Source organism: Trichosporon asahii (genome assembly GCF_000293215.1).
Source record: "Trichosporon asahii var. asahii CBS 2479 unplaced genomic scaffold scaffold00050, whole genome shotgun sequence".
Classification (NCBI taxonomy): domain Eukaryota; kingdom Fungi; phylum Basidiomycota; class Tremellomycetes; order Trichosporonales; family Trichosporonaceae; genus Trichosporon; species Trichosporon asahii.
This window is the reverse complement of record NW_014040874.1, coordinates 1790871-1811835: the sequence shown is the minus strand read 5'-3', so window position 1 is coordinate 1811835 and position 20965 is coordinate 1790871. Positions and strand designations below refer to the sequence as shown.

General features: G+C 59.7%; 6 protein-coding genes across 6 annotated transcripts; 5 read left to right on the top strand and 1 right to left on the bottom strand.

The window, feature by feature from the left end:
- Positions 1 to 986: 986 nt before the first annotated feature.
- On the bottom strand, positions 987 to 1768 carry A1Q1_01872 (uncharacterized protein; the record flags this gene model as incomplete). Its single annotated transcript, XM_014324880.1, has 2 exons — positions 987 to 1419; positions 1458 to 1768. 2 exons carry the CDS (start codon positions 1766 to 1768, stop codon positions 987 to 989), a joined length of 744 nt encoding a protein of 247 aa, XP_014180355.1.
- A 3152-nt stretch (positions 1769 to 4920) lies between these two features.
- A1Q1_01871 (uncharacterized protein) lies at positions 4921 to 5881 on the top strand (the record flags this gene model as incomplete). Its single annotated transcript, XM_014324879.1, has 2 exons — positions 4921 to 5182; positions 5358 to 5881. 2 exons carry the CDS (start codon positions 4921 to 4923, stop codon positions 5879 to 5881), a joined length of 786 nt encoding a protein of 261 aa, XP_014180354.1.
- A 2827-nt stretch (positions 5882 to 8708) lies between these two features.
- Positions 8709 to 9531, top strand: A1Q1_01870 (reticulocyte binding-like protein 2; the record flags this gene model as incomplete). Its single annotated transcript, XM_014324878.1, has 2 exons — positions 8709 to 8852; positions 8923 to 9531. The coding sequence occupies 2 exons, from the start codon at positions 8709 to 8711 to the stop codon at positions 9529 to 9531; spliced, it is 753 nt and encodes a 250-aa protein (XP_014180353.1).
- A 1221-nt stretch (positions 9532 to 10752) lies between these two features.
- A1Q1_01869 (uncharacterized protein) lies at positions 10753 to 10995 on the top strand (the record flags this gene model as incomplete). Its single annotated transcript, XM_014324877.1, has 1 exon — positions 10753 to 10995. The coding sequence occupies one exon, from the start codon at positions 10753 to 10755 to the stop codon at positions 10993 to 10995; it is 243 nt and encodes an 80-aa protein (XP_014180352.1).
- A 350-nt stretch (positions 10996 to 11345) lies between these two features.
- A1Q1_01868 (uncharacterized protein) lies at positions 11346 to 13386 on the top strand (the record flags this gene model as incomplete). Its single annotated transcript, XM_014324876.1, has 5 exons — positions 11346 to 11416; positions 11673 to 11730; positions 11789 to 12315; positions 12375 to 12593; positions 12645 to 13386. 5 exons carry the CDS (start codon positions 11346 to 11348, stop codon positions 13384 to 13386), a joined length of 1617 nt encoding a protein of 538 aa, XP_014180351.1.
- Positions 13387 to 16003: 2617 nt separating this feature from the next.
- A1Q1_01867 (uncharacterized protein) lies at positions 16004 to 17332 on the top strand (the record flags this gene model as incomplete). The annotated part of the gene is made up of 1 exon (XM_014324875.1): positions 16004 to 17332. One exon carries the CDS (start codon positions 16004 to 16006, stop codon positions 17330 to 17332), a length of 1329 nt encoding a protein of 442 aa, XP_014180350.1.
- Positions 17333 to 20965: the final 3633 nt, after the last annotated feature.

The following is a 20965-nucleotide window of genomic DNA, read 5'->3' as shown; positions in this document are numbered from 1 at the left end:
TGCTTGCCTCCCATCCCTACCAACCTTCTCGTTCCGGTACGGAACAATGTCCGCACCATAAATCAGATCACAAGTCCAGGTCCATATATTTAATCACAAAACCCACGACCTATATGCAGAATCATTTTCGGATCTTCTCCCCAGAAACAGCGGCTGTGAAGGACACACACACGAGGCACTTGCCGAGTATGTGACGCCCGCAGGGAGTCAATGAGGTCCAGCCGGTACAATGAGGTCCAGCCAGTGCGCGGTATTGAGATAGCTTCCCAGCTGTAACAGGTAACGAGTATGCATTATATCTATCTGCGGAACGCACGGCGCACTGATTAAGGCTATTCTATAAGACTTCTTCTCTGGCCACATCAGTCTCTCAGCATGGAGACTCCCTCAGGTAGGTCTTCTCCCCCCAACGCTCGGAATACATGGGCAGCCCGTCCTTCCACACGGAAGGCTGGGGATCGTAGCGAGTTGCCTCGCGGCAGAGGAGATGCACCATGGCTCGCACCGCCGGCTCCCCCCGCATCGACTTCACAAACTTCGTGAAGCGGCTGTAGGTGCCGCACGTGTGCGCGGTGAGGCAGTTCGCATGGGCCCATGCGGTCTTCGGTGCGATGTCCGCCTCATTGAACTCGGCGTAGCAATAGAGCGTAGCCCACGTGCTGCGCATCAGAGCTTGGCCATGGCGGAGGCTTGCAGCGGCCTGCGCGGAGGGGCATGCGTCGCTGCTCCATACGTTGCGCTCGGAGGGATGAATGCCCAAGACTTGCGCCTTGTTCATACCTACTGTCAGCCAATCTTACCCCGACAGATGCGAAGAGCGAACACGTACCGTAGTATAACTGAAACAGCTCCCGGCGCGAAGTGAAGCGTGCGCTGACGCCGAGCTTGGCGACACGCACGGCATTCTGTGCCCACAAGACCGAAGCAACATCGTCGATTCCGCGTTCATTCTGGGCTTGAATGAGACATTCACGGCTGAGCCTGCGCTACAGCTCAGTCGTGAGTGACGCGATACCTTCAAAGGCCGCGTCGGAGGAGAACAAGGTTGCCGAGTTGGCCCAGGGGTACAGCTCCAGCAAAGCGGGAGCGTAGAGCGCGACCGCATGGCAGTGAGGCTTCTCGTAGCACTTGACGATAGTTGAGGCTGAGGCTTCAGCTGGGAAGATGCACTGGTTCTCGACGTCAGCAGCGAACTGCTTGGTGCGCTTGAGGGCTGCCGAGAGCGGCTCGAACATTGACGCTTGCGCCTTCTGCATGAAGAGACGCTTCGGGTCGGTGCCGGGAGGAAGGAAATCTGCGTCTGCATCAAGAAGGAGGCGTAGCAAAACGCCGACGCATGCCTTGGTGCGAGTTGCTTCGAACTGCATGACGCGATCTTGCAGACTATCCACCTGGAGGGTATCGTCGTCCTCGCCAGGACTAGTGTCAGTTTATGACCAGCTTGGCTGGGCACTCACTCCAGGCGCCGCAGGTTGTCCTCGACGGTAGCTTCGATCTCATTGATCTCGGCCATGGACCTAGGCAGACAACCCCAGATAGCGTTGTTCAACGACGTGTCCCTCTGCTCGTAGTGGGCGTCTGTAAACTCGGCTGCGCGTTGGTAACGGTCGCCACCCAGGGTGCCAGCGTGCAGGGCGAAGTCCATGTTCTCCGGTGCATCCTGGAATTGCCACCCTCTATACTGCATGAAGGTTATGCCGGGAGTGTCGGGGCGGGTGAGGCTGGGGTAGGGTCCAGGGCTGCTGTCCGTGAGCACTGAGTGTGTCATAGTGTGGATGCTGAAGCCAAGGAGGGGGTGATGCGAGGGTTAGACAAGGAGTGAGTGGGCAAGCAAGAAAGAGGGTGAAGAAAGAGTGTGTCAGGTGAGATGCGGAAGAGTGTGATGGGAAGAAGCGATTGAGGAAGGTCAGTCGCGTGAAGAGGTTAGCAGGGAGGGGCGCACTGTGCGCAGTGCGCACTAATCGGACTGGACGCAGTCGAGCACAACGCGCAGCGAACGCATGTGCATGTGGATGGCATGCGCGACGGGGCGACAGCGCCAGCGTCAGCGAGATATTGGAGGTCTAGCGCGCACGCTAACTCTGTTGTGGACGGTGTGGAGGCTTGGTCATGACCGAAACGGCGTCCGTGCAGCGATCGGCGCTCGGCGTGCTGATCATGGACGCAGCACTCAGGCTCCTCCACCGCCAAGACCATGACACCTGTGCATGAGCGTTGTGTGTTCTCACAGTCAGATGCTTGATTGGAGACAGGAGAGGAGCTAGGGTGTCGAGTAGGCATTCTCTGCGTTACGTGAGGAACGGGCTCCGCTGCTTCTGAACGTCTCTGTTCCGCCGACGTCCGAGGCCGACACTCCGGCGCTGCACGGACAGTGAGAAGGAAGTGACGTAGCTCCGCCGACATCTCGTTGTTTCATACCTCTGGGCACGCTCTTCGGCCTCGCGATGATGTCGAGTTCGGCCGATGCCGCCGGAGTTGTTGGTGTCTCCGAAAGTTCGGGGCGAGCTTGGACGGGATGTGATGCCAAGAGGTTGCTCAGGTACTCAACGCGCTCTGTTTGTTGGAACAGCTGGACGTGACGCGACTGGGCGTCAGCCAGAGACGCCTTAGGGAAATGTCAAGGGAAGGAAGGAGAAGTGAGCCGGCGTTGGCGTCCAGGGAGGGGCAAGTCGTGAGCTATGTGCAAGCGCCAGTGCTCCTCAGGACCAGGTGAGAGGCGATTGACGAGGATCGCATCGAGCGGCTGCTGCAAGCGCTGCCACGACATGATGACAGCATTGGAGGTACATTTGCGGTATGCGAGCTTAACGAGGTTTCGCCGAAGCATGCCTTCGACGTACCGACGTGCCGCAGTCCGATCATGAATGGCTGCTCTTCCCTGCACGGCGCCGTGTCCCTCTCCCTCCTTCCTTGAGGCTTGCCAAGCCGAAGTTCCCCTGGATGACGATGTCGCACATTCGCTGTATCGCAAAGATCGGCAGATTGAGTTTCTGCGCACCTGTGATGCGTTGCACTAGCACATGGAGCAAGGGGCACAGATGTGATCGACCGCGGAGAGTGTTAGCAAGACAACCATCAGGAATGAACAAGGAGGAGGTGGTAGGCGATGTATGCCGCACACGATCCGCTCATACGCAGAAGGCAGCAGAAGCCGGCTCGAGGCGTCATGAATGGGAGTGAATGCCGCCCGGTCCGGACTCAGGCCTATCAGCGTATGAGCCTTTCTCCGGGAGCGGTGGGTCCGGCTGTCTCTACTTAGTCTGACCTGGATGCAGGATCGGTGTGAGAGTTATTCTCAGGACACTTGGGAAGTTCAGGTCCGGGCAATTTGCAGGATTAGAGTTGGGACTAGGCTGGCATGCCTTCTCTGGGTGAGCTTCTCTCGCGCGACCATCACTGGTCCACAACATCTTCACCATGGCGCCGACGGCGGCGGCAGGCGCTGAATGGCTATGGCGCTGTCGAAAGTGATAACAAAGAGGCAAACCAGTGCACTAGATGGTGCTACAGACGCAGTTGATCCAGTGGTGGGTCCGGGAAGGCGTGCAGGCTTGGCTGTGCAAGTGTTGTGTCTCAGTACAGAGTAGAAGCACTGCGCACGATCTCTCGGCAGTCTTGTCATTTCTTGGGAGGCGTTCTGGGCAGCCCTTCCGACAGCGAGTAACCGTGAGCGGGCAGCCGCCAAGCGCGGCTCGCAGCGCTCGTATCTGTTCTCAGCACAGAGCGGCAAGTCGCTGTCCTGGGCGCTGGTACCAAGAGATTCTTGGTAAAGTCTCGGCGCCAGCATCCGGCCCTTTAAGGTCCAGTCGAGTCCTGGCCTCACGTAATTGGGCGGTGTTCCCTGGTTCCTCTCCTCCCTCTGCCCCATTCACTGCCCCTGCATTCTTCGGATCCCTCTTCGAGACTGGCTCACCACACTCGCACAGGTTTCTCCATGCAGAGCGGTTGAGTCGACCACAGCCGGGACCGAGCGCCATGGCGTCGAACGCGGAAGGAGGCTCGTGCACTGATGGTGGGTCAGTGGTCTCGCCTGCACATCTTTGTGTGCGTGCGTGCCCACCCTCATGTTGCAGTAGTTCTTAGCTGGCTAGGAATAGTTGAGCCAAGGTAGCCAAGATCGCACAGTACACAGTTTGCCATGTTAGCCTTGCTCTTATCGGTTTGCTCGCCACACACAACGAGAGATACACTTTGAGCACGAGGACACACAACCTCCGGACAGTCCAAAGGACAAACATGCAGTTTACACAAACAAAGTTGCTACGTCAGGAGTCGCAAGAGTCAGTGTACTCGAAGGAAGCGCAGGAAGAGAGAGAGTGAATTCAATTGTCTCGCCATCAAATGCCTGTTTAAAGTTAGCCTGGCCTTGGCAGCTCAGGACGATCTTCCCTCGCCCTTTGCGCGCCCTTCACCGGCTCACCCCCCCACTCGCGCGCGCGCGCTCGCTGAGTTTTCGGGAGGGAACGCGGTGAATCCAACGAGATGTAACGTACGGTACGTACATGGATGCATGCGAGCTCTGGGACGGGTCGTGGGCCCAGGAAAGGAAGCCGCGCCCGGAGACGGCAGGCGACAGGAACGGCCGTGGTGTCCTGTGATCCTGGGCGTCTGAATAGTCATGTCAGCCAGTTGCGCAGTACCGTAACCGTAGGCGCAGGGACATTCGGCTCTATCAGAGAGTGAGAGGGCATCGGGCAGACGAGAGAGCGCGAGAGAACGAGGTTGCATCAACATCCACCACCGCCCATTAGCGCCTCCCTCACCCGTTCTCATCACCTCATCACCGTCTTCTCTCTTCTCTTCATCTCTCACATCTTCTCTATCTCGCCCGTCCCCTATTCGCGTCTCCTTCGCCCCTACCTAATCACCAGCTCCTATCCTTCCCACTCCGTCCCCACCCTCCTTTCACGAATCAACACAATGCGCGTTACCTCTGTTCTTCTCTCCCTCGCCGCCCTCGCCCCCCTCGCCTTTGCCCAGGACAACGCCGGCGGCGAGGCTGCTCCCGCTCCCGCCGCTGAGGGCGGTGACGCCGGTGCCCAGGCCGGCTCTGGCGGCGAGGCTGCCCACAAGACCGGCTCGGCTGTCGGTGCCCACTCGTCTAACACCGGCCACGGCGGTGGTACCGGCAACCAGGACTGGGTCCTTTCCACCTTCGACGTCCCCAACCGCAACTACTACTGTGAGTTTTTGTTTCACGGACAAGGCGAGCCAGTGCTTGGTAGTGCTCAAAATACACGGACAGACGCGCTACGGCGGCGCCCGTGCGCTACTGACAGGACGTCAACTAGCCTAGACTCGGTTCGCTTTTCCCGAATGCAGAGAAGCTTCAGAACAGCTCGCTGATGGTTTTACAGGGGTCAACGAGGTCAACAACACCGCGACCTGGACTCCCGTCAACGTCACGACCAACCTCGCCATCTACAACTCGAACTCGTCGGTTCTTGACGGCAACAAGGAGATTGCCGCTGGCATCCCGGCCGGTGTCGGCTCCTGGACTGGTCTTGTTTCCGGCTTCGCCCCCGGCAACAACTACATCATGATTCTGACGCTCGGTGACCAGCCCGACCGCAAGATCGCCCAGACTGAGGGTTTCTGGATCAAGTCGAAGGGCACCATCCCCGAGGCCTCTGTCACCGGCGCCGGTAACTCGATCGCCGGAACTCTTGCTGTCGGCTCGGCCACCAACGCTCCCTCCGCTACCGCTGCCAACGACGCTGCTGCCGCCGCCTCCTCGAGCGCCTCCCCCTCGGGTGGCCAGGCTCAGGAGAACAAGGACGGCCAGACGACCGCCGCCCAGGGCGACAAGAACTCGGCCGGCAAGGCTTCCGCTGGCCTCTTCGCCGTCGCTGCCGCCGGTGCCGTCGCTCTCGCCTTCTAAACATCTCACCATCACAACACAACTGCGTCTTGTACCAAAACCAAACCAACCTTTTCATCGCGCTCTCCGGACACTTTCATAGGGTAGTAGTTACAGCTAGGGTCATAGCCTATACCATGCATTAATGCGAGTATCCACGTCCTCGCGGGCTCAACTTAACTGCAGGCTGTCGTCGAGTGACAAGCGGAGGGCGGTCGTGCGCCGCCCGCTGCCCGCTCCTCGCTCGGACCGGAATCGCCGCTGGATTGGACGAGCTGTGCAGTCGCGGCGGCGGAGCAGAGTTGCACTGGTCAAGCGCTGAAACCTTGCGGTCGAGTAGTGCTCGCAGAGGCCTCGGCCCCCGCGCCTGCCGTACCCTCCGGGGCAAGTCTCGGTTAACTCAAAGTTTCCCAGCGTAACTAGAAGTCGTAACTGCCAATAAGTCACGATCGTCTAACCCTACGTGCAGCAAGCACGGAGCGCGTCAGCGCTGTGTGCTCTGTGTGCGCCGTTGAGTGTTGCGTGTGCACGACGGTGACTGACGACGAAGGACGATCGGAGCTTGACGCAGGTAATCTCCGCTTGCAGACGTGTACTCGCCCGCTACGTATGGGCGACCGAAGGTACAGAATAAAGAAGGCGGGCATGCGGGTGTGAGACTCACCGAGGGCGGTGAGATCCGGTACAGAATGCATGCAGTAATCACCGGACCGGCCATCCGACACTTTTGCCCTTCCGGCCCTGCTGGTTTCTCGTCATTCTCTCACGCCCCCGCCTCCGTGCCCGCTCGTCTACACCGAACGTCTGACCATGAACCGACCCCGGACCCGCAAGAGACGGCCCTGCCAATTTCGGATCAGGGGAGATACAGAGGCACGGCTCACAACATGAGCGGAACAGCTTAGGAACGTCTTTGACGGTACTCAAACGGGCGCGTGTGAGTGGGGAAATGAGAACATGGGCGGGTTCTCATTGCGGGGCCGGTATCACGCGACCCGGTGCACCCGGTCCTCGCAGCTGGGTTCTCAGAACATATCGTGCCCATGATTGCAAAGTACGAGACTAGGATGCTGCGCGTTTCGGATTCTCGGGCTCCACTTGCTCACATGCTGCTGAACTTGAGCAGAGGTAGATGATGGTCGGCCGTCCTGCCGTCAGCACCCACCCACGACCACGGGGCATGTGATGACCACGAGCGCCGCCCGCACTATCAGTCAACGAAGGGAGTGGCGTCGGTTCGGCAGCCTGGCATGGTCTGGCGCTCGGCGTGGCTGGTATGCTGCGAGATGCTGAGAACTGCTGCGCCGCCTAGACCATGACTCGCCCATTTGACGTGCAATGGGCGATCTAAGCCTAACATGCGCATGGAATGGCCGTGTCCCACGCATAGTGTGCTTGACATGGCGTGGCGCGAAGTACTGTCCACAAGCAGCTGATGACAGCAGGGCGTGCAGTCTGATACTGACGGCACATACGACTCGGTGTTCTCGAAGGGCTGATTTATGTGTCAAAACGACCAAGAACCTGCGTCCAGCCCAGGCAGCCCAGGCGTCACAGCTAGACCAGGGCGCGGAAGTCGGGCAACGACTGATCACGTAGGAGGCAGTATATTCCTGACCCGTTCCAGTCGCGCCCGTTGCATTCCTCAACCCGCGTCGCACGCGTTCCAATGTTGTAGAAGTGGGTCGGGATATCGGAAATGCGGCGATGGCCGGATGACTTCATCGATCAATTGTTGTGATCTTATCTCATCTGCATCCTCAAGCGATGTACGTCAGTGCGGATTCCGGCGAGCCCCGACCCACTCCTCCTTGCTTCCATGTACTAGCGAGACACTGAGAAGCGGGGATCAGTGTGCTTCGACATTATGGCAGATTTTCGTACTTTGGGTGCAGGTCGTCTCTTCTTCGGCCACCTCCAGCAGCATGGGGCGCTACGTCCAGAGTGACAGTGTGGTCCCGTGTCAAGATGGACAGACTGTGTCAGAATGGGGAGCTCGGGGAGCGGCGAGGGGCGGTATTTTAAGCCAGCTACAGCGGCCCCAGAGGAGACGATCGTTAGTGCTGGTGGGCTGATAGGAGAGGCATCACATTGGCTAGGGCCGGCAGATACCGGTAGCCTTGGAAACAACCTGCCATCCTGGCCGACCCAAAGTTCACTATCTGGTTCTGTCCTTAAAGCTCCCTTCCTTCGATGGCTCGCGTAGGCGGTCGGAAGAAGAGCGACTTCCTCGCCGAATGTACAACTGCAACGCGTCCCGCAGACCTTGTGTGCTTACAGCCGAGCTCTGCGGGAGCAGGTGTCCGGGAGTTTCAACCCTTTTTCCATCTTTTCCGTCGTCTTTTCACGTGTTTTGCGTAGGTGACGTGAAACGAAGCTGTGCAAGTTCCGGCGAGCCTTATCCAGGCCCAGAAGACGCTCAGACTAACCAGAGCTCGGTCATGTCGTAACCCATCCAACTTCTTCGTCGTTCACCAACGTCTCGGAGAGATTCCCGTGCGGCACATCGCGCCCCCCTCGCGTTGAAACCCACTGATAGCAGATGATAAGCTTCCGGAACACTCAACCTTGCCGGGATGGAAGACAACTCGGTATAGTGTATCTCTTGCATGCTTCTCGAGTCCTAGGTCAGCCCGTGTCGACTTGACTGCTTCACAATGCACAGCTTTTGTCGGTCTTCGTACCCGTCGGCACGGAAAGGATGTCGCAGCACCCGACCGAAAGCACTTGTTTGCTAGCATCGACGATGCCACTGTCGCTCTGAGTGAGGCGGCCAGTTGCCGCGCATCACGCCAACAGCTAGTTCTTGCTAGTCTGTCCTCAGGAAGATATAAGAGCTGGACGAAACATGGACAACCAAGAGATCACCATCTCAGCACACACCATCATGAAGTTCGCTACCGCCTTTGCCATCCTCGCCTCTGCCGTGAGCGCGGCCCCGCACATTGTACAGCTTGAGATGCGTGACGAATGTGTCGGGAAGCGCTTCGCCGTCTTTGCAATCGACAACAGCAACACGGGCCACGACGCACATTAAAAACAACGTTCCCGAGGAGTTCAAGGACCACACCGCCATCATTCTCCTCACTGATGGCCTCACTGTGACTGACGGCGGACCGACCTGGGAGGTTAACAACGCCATCGGCGTTAAGATCGCCCGTGCCATCCATGACGCTGCGTACGAGGGTATCCGCGTTCACTGGGGCCACCTCAATGCTCAGCACGACCGCCGCGACGTGTCTTTCTACAACACGGCCTCGCGCGACAGCGGCGGCTTTTTCTCGGAGATCAACAATGCTGGCGAGATTGCCGGCTATGTTGATCAGCTCTTCAAGAAGGGCATCACCAACAAGGACGAGGAGTGCCGTGGAAAGCCCCTGCCCGAACCCTCCAAGCAGCCCGAGACCTCTCAGCAGCCTGAGCCATCCAAGACTCCCGAGCCGACCAAGGAGCCGGAGCCCTCCAAGTCGCCCGAGCCTTCCAAGTCCCCCGAACCTACCAAGGAGCCCGTGCCCACCTCGAGCTGCCCCGCTCCCATCGTCTCTACTGTCACTGAGAAGGTCACCGAGACCGTGAAGGATACTGTCACTGCCCCTACTGGCAACGTGTGTTTCGCGCCTTGCGATGCTCCTGGTGTCAAGCCCCTCACCAATGTCAAGATCGAGCTCTAATCCTACGGTTCTGCAATCCTGATGGTTGGTAAACCCTTTCATAGGGCGGTTGCCCGTCGCCACCATGTATCCGCGTGATTCCATGTAGGATGCCCGCTGCTTCCTTCTGTTAGCAGATCCTTGTTTGCTCGTTGCAACAAAGATCGTCAAAGCCATATAGCCGTCACGTTTAATCTAACCGATACCCAGCCCTTCGGATCCTTCGATTACCCTATCATTTAGGCCACCCTGCGATAAGTGCTTCGGCATAAGGCGTGCCGTACGTACAGTATGTCATCGGATGCGTTATAGCGCGTCAACTCCTCGAGTCTCAATGCATCTCACTTTCCCCATTAATCTCAATGGGCCCACCCTCCTAACGTCAGAGCTCTTCAAGTCCGTCAAGCTCCGAGTCCCAACTCCACTGATCTACATCACACCTCCTGCACAGTGGCTAAGGTAGCCCGCAGCCCCAGGCCTCGGCCCTCAAGCGTCTGATCTCCATGCGCCGTGTCAGATGACCGTCTCCAGCGCTCTCTCACGACGGCTTCATTAGATGACTGCGCGCAGATCGCGGACGCAAACCAAACCCACTCTGACGCATTCCAGATTTCGAAGTCCATTCAGTGTCCCAGTCTAACATGTGGTGATCAGTTGGTGACTGACCTCATAGCCCATCGCCGCTCCGCAGCTGGGGTCCAGCGGGCTCGGCACCGGAGCTAGGTCTCGGACTCGCTGCCTGTTGAGACGGAGATGAAGGGAGTCGCACCACCTGTGACGTCGGTTCCACCTCCACATCCACATGCTGCTCAAGTGCTATCCTGGTACATACCACCCCGGAGTAGCTGAGCACGTTCGCATGCTGCACGGAATCACGTTCAGGACAGCTGAAATCAACCTAGAGTCTCAAAGGATATAAATCACCCAGCGGGGCCAAGGTCGACTCCACTTCTCCCAGTAACTCTCAAACCAGCAACAACAGTAAGCCCTGCCACCTCAGACGCACGCTGATGGTAGATGTCGAACCAGCAGAACCTCCAGAACCTCGCCCAGCAGGGCGCTCAAGCCCTCGGCGGCAACCAGGGCGGCGGCGGCGGCCTCGGTGGTGACATCCAGAACGCCGTCGGCGGCCTGGGTGGCGGCGGTGGCGGCGGCGGCATCGCCAGCGACCTCCAGAACGCGGCCGGAGGACTCGGCGGAGGCGGCGGCGGCCTCGGCGGCGGTGTCCAGAACCTGCAGAACATGCAGAGGCTGCACCAGGGCCAGGAGGCGCTCCAGAACCTCGGCGGCGGCGGTGGTGGTGGCGGCGGCATTGGTGGTGAGATCCAGAACGCTGTAGGCGGCCTCGGAGGCGGCGGCGGTGGCCAGGGCGTCGGCCAGGACCTCCAGAACCTCGCTGGTGGTCTTGGCGGCGGAGGTGGCGGCCAGCAGGGCGGCGGCGGTATCGGCAATGACATCAAGAACGCTGCCCAGAACTTCCGCTAAGCGCAGGTCTGGCTTGTAATGGGGAAAAATTAGTGAAATGCAGTCAGTAGCAGCAGCCTCGGACTGTCAGGAGCAGACAACTGACATCATCGGTGACTCACCTCTCGCAGTATCTTGGGACCATCACCGGTTCCTTCGGCAGCCCCTTAGCCCACTCGAACCGCAGCGTGTGCTCGTCATGTGGTCGCGGGATGTCGTTGTCGCAGCTCGCGATCGAGACCAGCTGCTGCGATGACGCATTAGCTCGCATGTCACCATCAGTCGATGCGATTTGCGCTAGCTTGTGGCAGATGATATAAGTGGAATTCCAGCGAGCCCCTCACTCATCGACCTCCAACTCCCACGGCACCATGAAGCTCGCCCTCGTTCCTTTGCTGGCCGCCATCGGTACCACCGCTGCTCCCGTCCACCACCAAGAGCGGTACGTCCCCAGCACACACGCAAGCGCGGCCGCCGTCAAGCGCGACGTACCGGTTATCCACATCAAACGCATCGAGCACGACGAACGATACGTACCGACTGTTCATGTGAGCAGCGCTCCCAAAGCTGTGTAGATCTTCCTCTTGAAGACTCCGCCACCCCAATGCATATCTTGATAGTGAATGCTTCGAGATGGATGAATGGGCGATTCACGAAGGAGCGTACGCACATTGTGTTCACTGGCGCTTCAATCTAAGTCGGGAAGAGCTTCACGCTGCTCGTCATGGCACCCTCCCTCTTGAGATGTTGCCCATGGTAAGCCTTGTCAACCGCTGAAGGCGTGGTTCAATTCTGGCAAGCTGATACCGTCTAGCTCCCGACAGATGCCCTCCACCCACTCGAACGTGCGACTTCGAGCGCCTTCTCGCTGATCGATGTGCCATGCGCAAGAGCGATTGTCGATATGGGTCTGATCCTCACATCTCGCACCCGTCCACTCACCTCGCATATCTACGACACTGACTGGTTTGCGCTATCTCTACTCACTCAGTTCACATCACCGGACCACCTCCTGGAGTACGAGCCGAGCATGGCCCCCTTAGCTATCCCCGTCCCCTTCCCGGGGCCGTATCCCAGCCTCCGCGACCCCGACGTCCCCGGAATCACATTCAGCAAAGAGAAAGGTTGGGTCTTTCACGGTGCACCCGACAACATGAACTTCGTCCTTCCCATGGGCACAATCGGCGGCGACATCTATCCTCGCACCATCACGCTCACGAACCAACACCATGAACAGGAGGACACCTCACTGAACAAGATGATCTGGGGTGGTTTGCCAATCACTAAAACCGAACTTGATGCGGTCGAGCAGGCCGTCGATGACAACTTGAAGGACCTCAAGTGGGTTCCAGTCTGTGAACTGCCATTTTAGCTGACGGCAGCTCGAGCGAAGGTTACAGCAATCTCGAACCGGGCCGCTTGCAGCAGCGTATCACTGACTTCGAGGCGAAGCGTGCCAAGGCGTGCGTCGGCGTTCTCATGCGTATCCTTCACGAGGAAGAACTTGCTGCGGACGACCCCGCCGATCTGTACCTCAATCTGGCGCAGGCTCCCAAATGGGAACCGCTGACCCAAGCTCTTTACCGCACCAGCAATCTCGTCAGTGACATCGACCCTCTGTAAGCTTCGCGAGCGCAGTTTGCTCCTAACATAAGTAAACCTTGGCCCAGCAGCCACATCTCCGTGGCCGCGCTGTATGCCCTCAGCCTTCTCGAGCTTCATCCATGGATCAACTCTCCGATCCTCGTTAACTCCGACCCAGCTTTCGCAGTCATTGCCCCCCTTCAGCGTCAGCTGTGGGGCAGCCTTGCCGAAGCGTGTCTCACCCATGCTCAGTCCCTCTTGGGACCCGATGAAGACGCAGCGGCCAGGTGGGCCAAACATGCGCTGCGTGTGTCCCAGATCTGCCTCAGCGACCGTTACATTACCCGCGACAGGCTCTTCAGCGCATTCCAAGGTGCGCTGTCTCCTCCAGCTCTTCTTCGTATACATCAGCTGACAAAAGTCATGTCGCTCGCGCAGATCGTGAGCGTGCCCCCCACCGAACGCCGCGTCTGGGCCACCGAGGCGTGCACGCCCGCGCAAGCCGAGGCGAAGCTCCGTGACGGCCAGTCTCTCATGCGCATCGCATGGTCATCTCTCTACCTGCTCGCCGAGTTTGGCACGGACTGGGACCGCAAGAGCGACAGGGCACACGACAACTGCCTCACCTCTCACACGTGTGGGACCTATGATCGGTTCGTCAACTTCATGCAGGACGAGTTTGCGCAGAAACAGGTCCACGGGGTCGGCCACATGGCCATCTACTACGACCCCACGCCTTGCGGGCTCAAGAACGGTCTGCCTCACTACTGCTGCGAGCGCGGTGGTTGTGGAGTGAAGCCCAAGGAGCTCTGCATAGTCACGCCGTGAGGCATGGACTAGTGACATACTGTACATGGCCAGGAGCAAGAGCCAGACTTGGTGGAGGCTCAGCTGTAGAGTAAGCCTCGATGCATGCTTGTGAATCACTTGAGTGAGCGACAGATGGCGAATTGCTCCGCCACTCAAGGGAGGAACAGCCGCGATGAGGAGCTCGCAGAGTTCCCTTGAGGGCAGCTAATTTCGCCCATCGTCGAACCCTCTGTTGCGACCACAGCTGCAGCACTGGCGGAGCCCTAGCGGTGCACCTAGCGCACTGGCTCAGAAGAGCAGTGCAGAACAAGTTATGCTCCGGTCGCAATGCTCATCTCACTCCATCTGAGGGGCGCACGCTATCGATGCCCTATCTCGGTCGCTTCCACTTCTTGATCACTCGGCGACCTAATCAGATTCCCGCATTCGATTGTGAGCGGCGCGGCATCGCAACCTTCTTCGCTGGCCGCCGAGATATGCCGCTCCGCGAGCGTCGGCCACTAATCTCATGCTTCAACGTGCCTTTACCAAATCCACGCTTCTTCGGGCAGATATCAAACTTGGCAAGCTGGCTATAGTCCTGGTTCTGGCGTTGATGGGCTTGGCAGCCCCGCCTCAGCAACGAGGACACCGGAGCAATTCTCCGACACTTCCACTAAGTGTCATGTCCTGTGCTGTTTAGAGTTTCGGGCAAGCAAGTAGCGGAGCTTGAAACTCTTCTCGGGCAGCACTAGTGGTACCGGAACGGAAGCGGCGACTGCTGCGTCCGCCGTCGGTGCAGCAGACCGCTTTGCCGGGCACTGCGCCGCACGCTGCGTGGTTGAAAAAGGGCCCTATCGGAGAGTTGTACAGCGCGACCGACGTCAGCAATGGGAGGTAGCAGCAGCGCACGCAAAACATCATGGGACGAAAGAGGTGCTGCGCAGCGCGGAGCAGGACGTCGGGTGATTCCAACAAACCGCGCACGGGCACGCATACCGCGATGTACGTTCCTGTGTGCATTCACCGGAATTCCATGCCGCAGATCCTGTCATGTCGATGCGCTCCTGCACGCTGGTAGGCGAGGATGTGAGGAGACCCGCGGAGACGAGATGTGGGGTCCGTGTTGCGACGCTCGGCGGGACCGCTAGCGTGCAATGTTTCCGCCGGTGTGAGGTGTGTTACTGGCTGAGAGCTGCGTTTTGAACAGCAGAAAACAGGTATGAAACTTCCTAATCTGCTTAGTTTCGCCTGCGTGCATGTGCTCGTCGTAGGATTGTGTTCATGGCTGTGCGGGGATGATTGGTGGGATCCCTCTCGGACATTTTGTGAGACAGAGGCCGTGCCACGCTTCCGCTTGCGTTCTCGGGAGCTCGGTGCAGTGGCAGTCTCCACGGCGTCGAAAGTCAGGCGCGTAACGGGTCTGCGTCACGTGTGACACCCATGAGGCTCTTTCCGGGCTCGCAAGCGAGGCGTACCGCTCAGTGGCAGCTTTCCGCCCACGCTACTCTGCCCATGCTCCCTTGCACCGTACCCATTGGCTATCAACGGCGGCTGTACATCGCGGAGGAGAAGAGAAGGTTCACTGGTCCACTTACCATCCAGTAGCGCCCGCTGTCAGCCGCTGCCTGCCGCCACCGACCGCACCGAAGGCCGACGTACGTCAGCTCGGTATGTCGGAACCGCGTCTGACCCGGAAGCAACTGTGATTGACGCTACGTCGCACGAGCACGGCGCGTGTAGCCGCGTAGAGCGCAGGACGGGGACGGGTGTCCGTGGCGGGCGAGGCTCGTGGCGAATTGTCCTCTGGTGTAACTGCGCTACTGCCCAAGTATTGAGCCACCGTGTCATGATTCGTGCGCGGCTGATCCGCAGAGCAGGACCGCATGCCGGGTCCCGAAGTAACGTGTCTCCTCTCTAGCGTGCTTGCACATCGTGCCACCGCGTCATGTTGTCCAACAGGCGTTGCGCGGGGGCGCCTTGGATCTCAAGCCATGTGGGCATCGCCCATCGCTCAACGGAACAAACTTCGCTCACCGAACGGGTGACACCAGTTCTCAAGACAATTGAAAAGCCACTGTCCGGTGTCCGAGCACATGTGCCCATGTGTCCTACTCTGCTCAACTCTACATGCACAGCCGCAATGGCGTCGCGCTCCATCGTTACTCCGCGCGGCTCGTCCCCGTCTCCTTCGTCCTCCGTGTGCCATTTGGGGCCGCGGGTCTGGGTAAGACGAAGATGTGCTTTCGGGCGCCGAATGGCAGCCGTGGCGGTTGGGATGAGTGGCACCAGGGAGCCAGCGCATGTGGTGGTCCTGCCGGATCGAAACCACACTAACGCTTTCTCCTCTCTCAAGCTGTACCGCTAAACGGGCTCGTTTCGATCCCATCAGATCTCCCGGCGTCTGCTACCCGATGGGTCTTGTTGGTGTGGCGGCCGGCCACTCGTTAGCCCGACCCTAGCCGGCGGCGGGGGCACCGACGCAGTTCCGCGGTCTAGCACTGAGTTATGCTCGACACTAACGAACTTTCTCAGACGAGTATAAGAGCCAGCGGTCCGGGCAATGCTTAGCCTCATCGTCTTTCGCAGTCGCGTCTCCGACCACCCCTTCAGTCTTCATTAATTTGACCAACTCTCCACCCTCCTTACTTTCGAAATGAAGACCGCCATCCTCTTCGCGACGCTCTCGGCGCTCGCCGCCGCCGCCCCTCCCCCCGGAACGGGCCTCTCGGCCGTCGGCTTCGGCTCGCTCAGCGGCGCAGCCTCCATCGCCGTGTCGCAGGAGATCGTCTCCGCCCCCGCCGCAGCCTTCAACGGGAGTGTCGGCCCCGGCGCCGGACTGCCGGGCGCGCCGCAGCTGGACGCGGAGACGCTGGCCAAGGCGCGCGAGGGCGCCAAGGCGGCCACGAGCAAGCTCACCGAGGCCCAGCCGGCCTCTCATGCTTCCAAGGTCGCCGTCGCCCCGAGTGTGCCGGGCAAACTTGCTGGCGGCGGCGGTGGCCGCCCCGGGGGCCTGGGCGACATTCTGCGCAGCATGGGCTCGAACCCTGCCGAAGTTGTGCGCGTCACTTCCTCGCATCTCCTCGGCCTGAGCCCGGGGCTGTTCGAGGGCGTGCTGAGGGATCTGCTCAAGCCCTGGTTCACGGACGGGAAGAAGGAGAAGATGGGCGACGAGGAGGTGCAGAGCTGGCGGCCGCTTGCTGAGCTCGTTGCGGCGTCCTATTGTCCTCTGGACAGGGTGCATGACCTTACCTGCGGCCCCGCTTGCGACGATATCAAGACGCGCAACGTGACCTGGGTCGGCGGGGGAGGGGACAACCAGTCCAACCCGCAGTGGTTCATTGTCGACGACGGGTCTCGCCTCATTCTCTCCCTCCAGGGCACGAATTTCGCGAGCATTCTGTCCTGGGCCAACGACATCGACTTCATCCCCCTCGCCCCGCAGGAGAGCCACTTCCCCGACGCGAACGGGGCCAAGATCCACCGCGGCTTCTACTCCGCCTTCACGCGCCAGATTGGCGACATTGAGGCGGCCCTCGCGCCTCACTTGGAGAGGCGGAAGGAGATTGTCGTCACGGGCCACAGCCAGGGCGCAGCCCTCGGCGAGATCCACACGACGTACTTGATCCAGAAGTATCCCGACCACCAGATCACGGGGCGCGTGTTCGCCAAGCCCCGTGTCGGCGACAGGACGTGGGCCGACTACGTCGACAGCATCACGCGCGGCCGCCTCGAGTTCATGCAGAACAATGCGGACCTGGTCGGTCTCCTGCCCCCGATTGAGTGGGCGTTCCGCCACCCCAGTGGCGAGGTTTGGATCGACGGCACGGAATACTTCAAGTGCGAGGGACAGGAGAACCAGAACTGTATCGACTCCCAGAGAGCTGTTGGGTGGATTCCCAATGTCGTCATACCCATTAATGAGCTGCAGGCTCATATTGGGCCCTACATCGGCGTGCAGATGGGGCTGTGCGGTATCTACTAGGCGTATACCGGAGGGGAAGGGACGATCATGAGTGATGTCTTCAGTACATCTTCAGTAATCATAAGAACTATGCGAACAGTGCTCAACGGGTTGAGGCTGCCGTCAGGGAGTCAGAGGAATGGCACCGACGGTGCAGAAGCGGTCGAAGCCGAACGGTACTGATGGTGTGATCGTGTTCTTGGCAGACGGATGGCTTTCGCTTAGACCTGTCCGAAATTTCGACACTAGCAATGCTAGCGCAAAGGCGACGAGTGCCCCTCGACATTGAACGAGTGTCAGTGAGACGATTAGCAGATTTGACTGTATTCTGATGATGGGTTGTGAGAATCCGAATGAGGCGAGCTCGCCATCGCCGAGGATTCGGCTGGAGGTCCGAGTGCAGACCAAAGCACAGAGCAAGAGTGATGATGAGTGAGATGTCAGCAAGCCAAAGCATAAACAAACCCGAATCAAGCGGATATCGAACGCGTCGCGTCCAGTTGGATCCAGTGAGCGTGGGCCGGGACGCTCGGGCCTCTGCGGGATGGTGCTTGGCGCATTATTGGCCAACTGGCGCGGTAGAACCGGAGGCGGCAGGGCTAACAGGGCAAGCAGGGCTAAACGGGGCCGTAGCATTCCAGGCTTGCTTCTTGTCCAGGGTGTCCTGACTGGTTGGTGGTGGCTTGAAAGGCTGGGATAAGGGGCGAATAGACAATCCGTATGCACGCCGTAATCACGCCAGTCACGCTGGGTCAACAACAAGGACAAGGAGGGGTCGAAAAAGTCGACACTACTACTGCGGGAAGATCGGCCGAGATATGGAAGCAAAAGAGGACAAAAGCAGTCGCGTCCCCCTCTTGTCTGGGATTGCGAAAAGTCTGGATCTGCAGATTGTTGAACCGATGAGCAAGTCAGGAGGCAAGGGTGAAATTGTGATTCCGCAGCAGGTCTCGTGCACGAGGGTATCATACGGCATGTTGTCTTGGAGCTGCGAGTCCGAGTCCGAGACTCAGCGGCGGCGGCGACTTTGAGTCCTGTCCGAAAATATACTTTGGCGGGGGATATGACGAAATGCAGAACAAGGGGCTGTGCTGGTTGGACAGAGAAGAGGTAAGGTTTCGAGGGGGTCCAGAGCCCACCATGAGCACCAGTTTGGAGCGCTGTGCCCCGTTGCTCCGTTTCCTCGGTTTGCTCTGGGAGTAAGTAAGTCATGTGGTGTGTCTGATGCAGGCTGCGCCGGCGGTGCGGAAGGGGAGGAGGAGGTGCGGCGACGCATCCGATGCTTGACTGTGGGAACTAGAAGACCAAGTGCTTGTGAGTGGAGGAGCGTTTGTTGTCAGCCGTTATGCCAAGGAACGCAGGAACAACAGGAACGACAGCCCAGGGTCATCCGAGGAGGGACACACTCGCATCGTCCAGACTCAGAGAACTGTCAAGCCCTTCAACACCCGCCCCCCTCCGTTCCTCTCTCCTCTGCTCGATGGACGAGCAACTGGATGTGCATGCCTTGGAGCATTGGGAGCACAAGCACACTCGCTTGCCTTCCTTCTGTGAAAACTTTGTCCATAAGATCTCTCTTGTCTTAGCGAACGTCGTTCAAGTCCCAGTCCAAACAAGTGTGTGCAGAGATGAATGCATGAATGCATGCAGGAATCAGAGTGAGCCTGAGAATGGCTTAAGGACATAATCCACCCAGAGAAGGAGGGGGGGGCGGTGTAACTCGTTCCCAGCGAGAGACTGACTGGCCATTCAGGCGATCGAGCAATTGGAGCGACCTCTCCCTGCATTGCAACAGACGACGGAACCACCCTCTCACCCTCTGACTCTCCTGGCCACCCACCGAGCATCCCCCGTTCCTCGGCTCCATCACTCCTCTCCCTTCCAACTCCATTCATCGTCCAAGCCATCTCTTCCTTCTCTAACAACCTACTCCGACTTTTGTCAGACAACAACACTTGACTCTTCCAACTGCCCACCCACACTCACTTGACTTCGACTTCGCACATCTCTTTATCCGCGCCCCATCGGCACCCCCCGGCCCATCATGTTCCTCCTCGCGGCCGCCGCCCTCGGCATCGCGCCGGCGGCTGTGCACGGAGCGTGCATGGCCCTCGGCGGTACCACCATGTGCCCTCACTGTGCGTGTTCTCATATACTCCGAAACAACACCTACACACGCAGCGCGCTAACCACCATCGCAGTCCAGAATTCGTACATCGACCCGCAGGCACTCGCAGACAACCCTCCCGGCGCCAGTAACTGGGGCTTATCCTGGGACTGGCTCAGCGACGTCCAGGATGCGTCCACCTTTGACGCAGGCTTCAAAAAGTATCTCACTGCGTCCTCGGGATCGTCCGGTTTCCGCGCACAGGTTCAGGACTCGCTCAACTGCTGGAACGGCAAGGGCGCATCGACGTGGGGATCCGACTCTATCCCCGCCGACAATAGGACCGGCCCCACGTTTGCGTACCAGACCACGGCCCTGTGTTCGATCATGGTTGGCCAGCCTAGCAGCTGGGCGTGCGCCGAGCAGGGTGAGTAGACGCTTCCATACAGTCGACTGACATGACGCAGTGCAGGGTAACCCCGACACGCAACAGCCGGCGTGCGCCGACGTCTGCGACCGTTTCGCCCAGTCCCTCAAGGACATTACGAGCTCGAGCTACTGGTGCGGCAGCGGCTCGCGCTCCGGCCAGGTCGACACGTGGAAGAAGTGGTGCAACGCGCCGTCCAACTCGTCGGCGACGTGTGTCGAGGGCAACGTGAACGAGGGCAACTGCGGCTTTGGTGACTGGACGAACGGTCTCTGCGAGTACTGCCAGGGCGACGGTGCGGGCGACAGCTGCTGCTCGTCTGCTTCGTCCTCCTGCCCCGGCATTAGCGGCTCGTCGACTTCTGGTTCTACCAGCGCTTCTGGCACTAAGACTGCCGGCGCGGGCTCGGCGAACAAGTCGGGCGGCTCCAAGGGTCTCTCTGGCGGTGCTATCGCGGGCATCGTCGTCGGTGTCGTCGTCGGTGTGCTCCTTATCGCGGCCATCCTCGGCTTCCTCTGCTGGCGCCGCAAGAAGAGGACGACCAAGTCCAAGCCCCTCGCCGCCGCGCCATACGAGAAGTTTGGCGGAAACGAGGCCCAGAACGCCCAGTCGTCCCACTCCGTCTCCCCCGCCTCGATGCAGGACACGGCACCCCTCACTGGTGCCGGCACTGGCACCGAGTCGCATGCTGGCCGCAACGCCGCCCTCGGTGCGGCTGCTGGTGCGGGCGCTGGTGCCGCCGCCATGGCGGCGCACAACCGCCACTCGCCCGAGACTACCCGATCGACCTCGCCGGCCACTGCCGCTGCGACCGCTCCCGCCGCTGCTCCGATGACCCAGGCGAACGCTGCACCTGTCAGCCAGGCCCCCGTCTCTCAGCCCGGCACGACGGCCGCGGGCAACTTCCACCGCGGTCCCGGCATTGGCGCCGGTACTGCTGCTGCTGCTGCTGCTGTCGCCGTCCCCGCCGCTGCTGCAGGTGCCGCCGCTGCGCACCACGGTTCGCGTCCTCTCCCAGCCTCGCCTCCCCGACAGGCGACCTCTCCCCCTCCGCGCCCGACGACGTCCTCTCCTGTCTCGCCCGTGTCGCCTACCTCTGCCTCCTCCGGCGGTCGCAGCT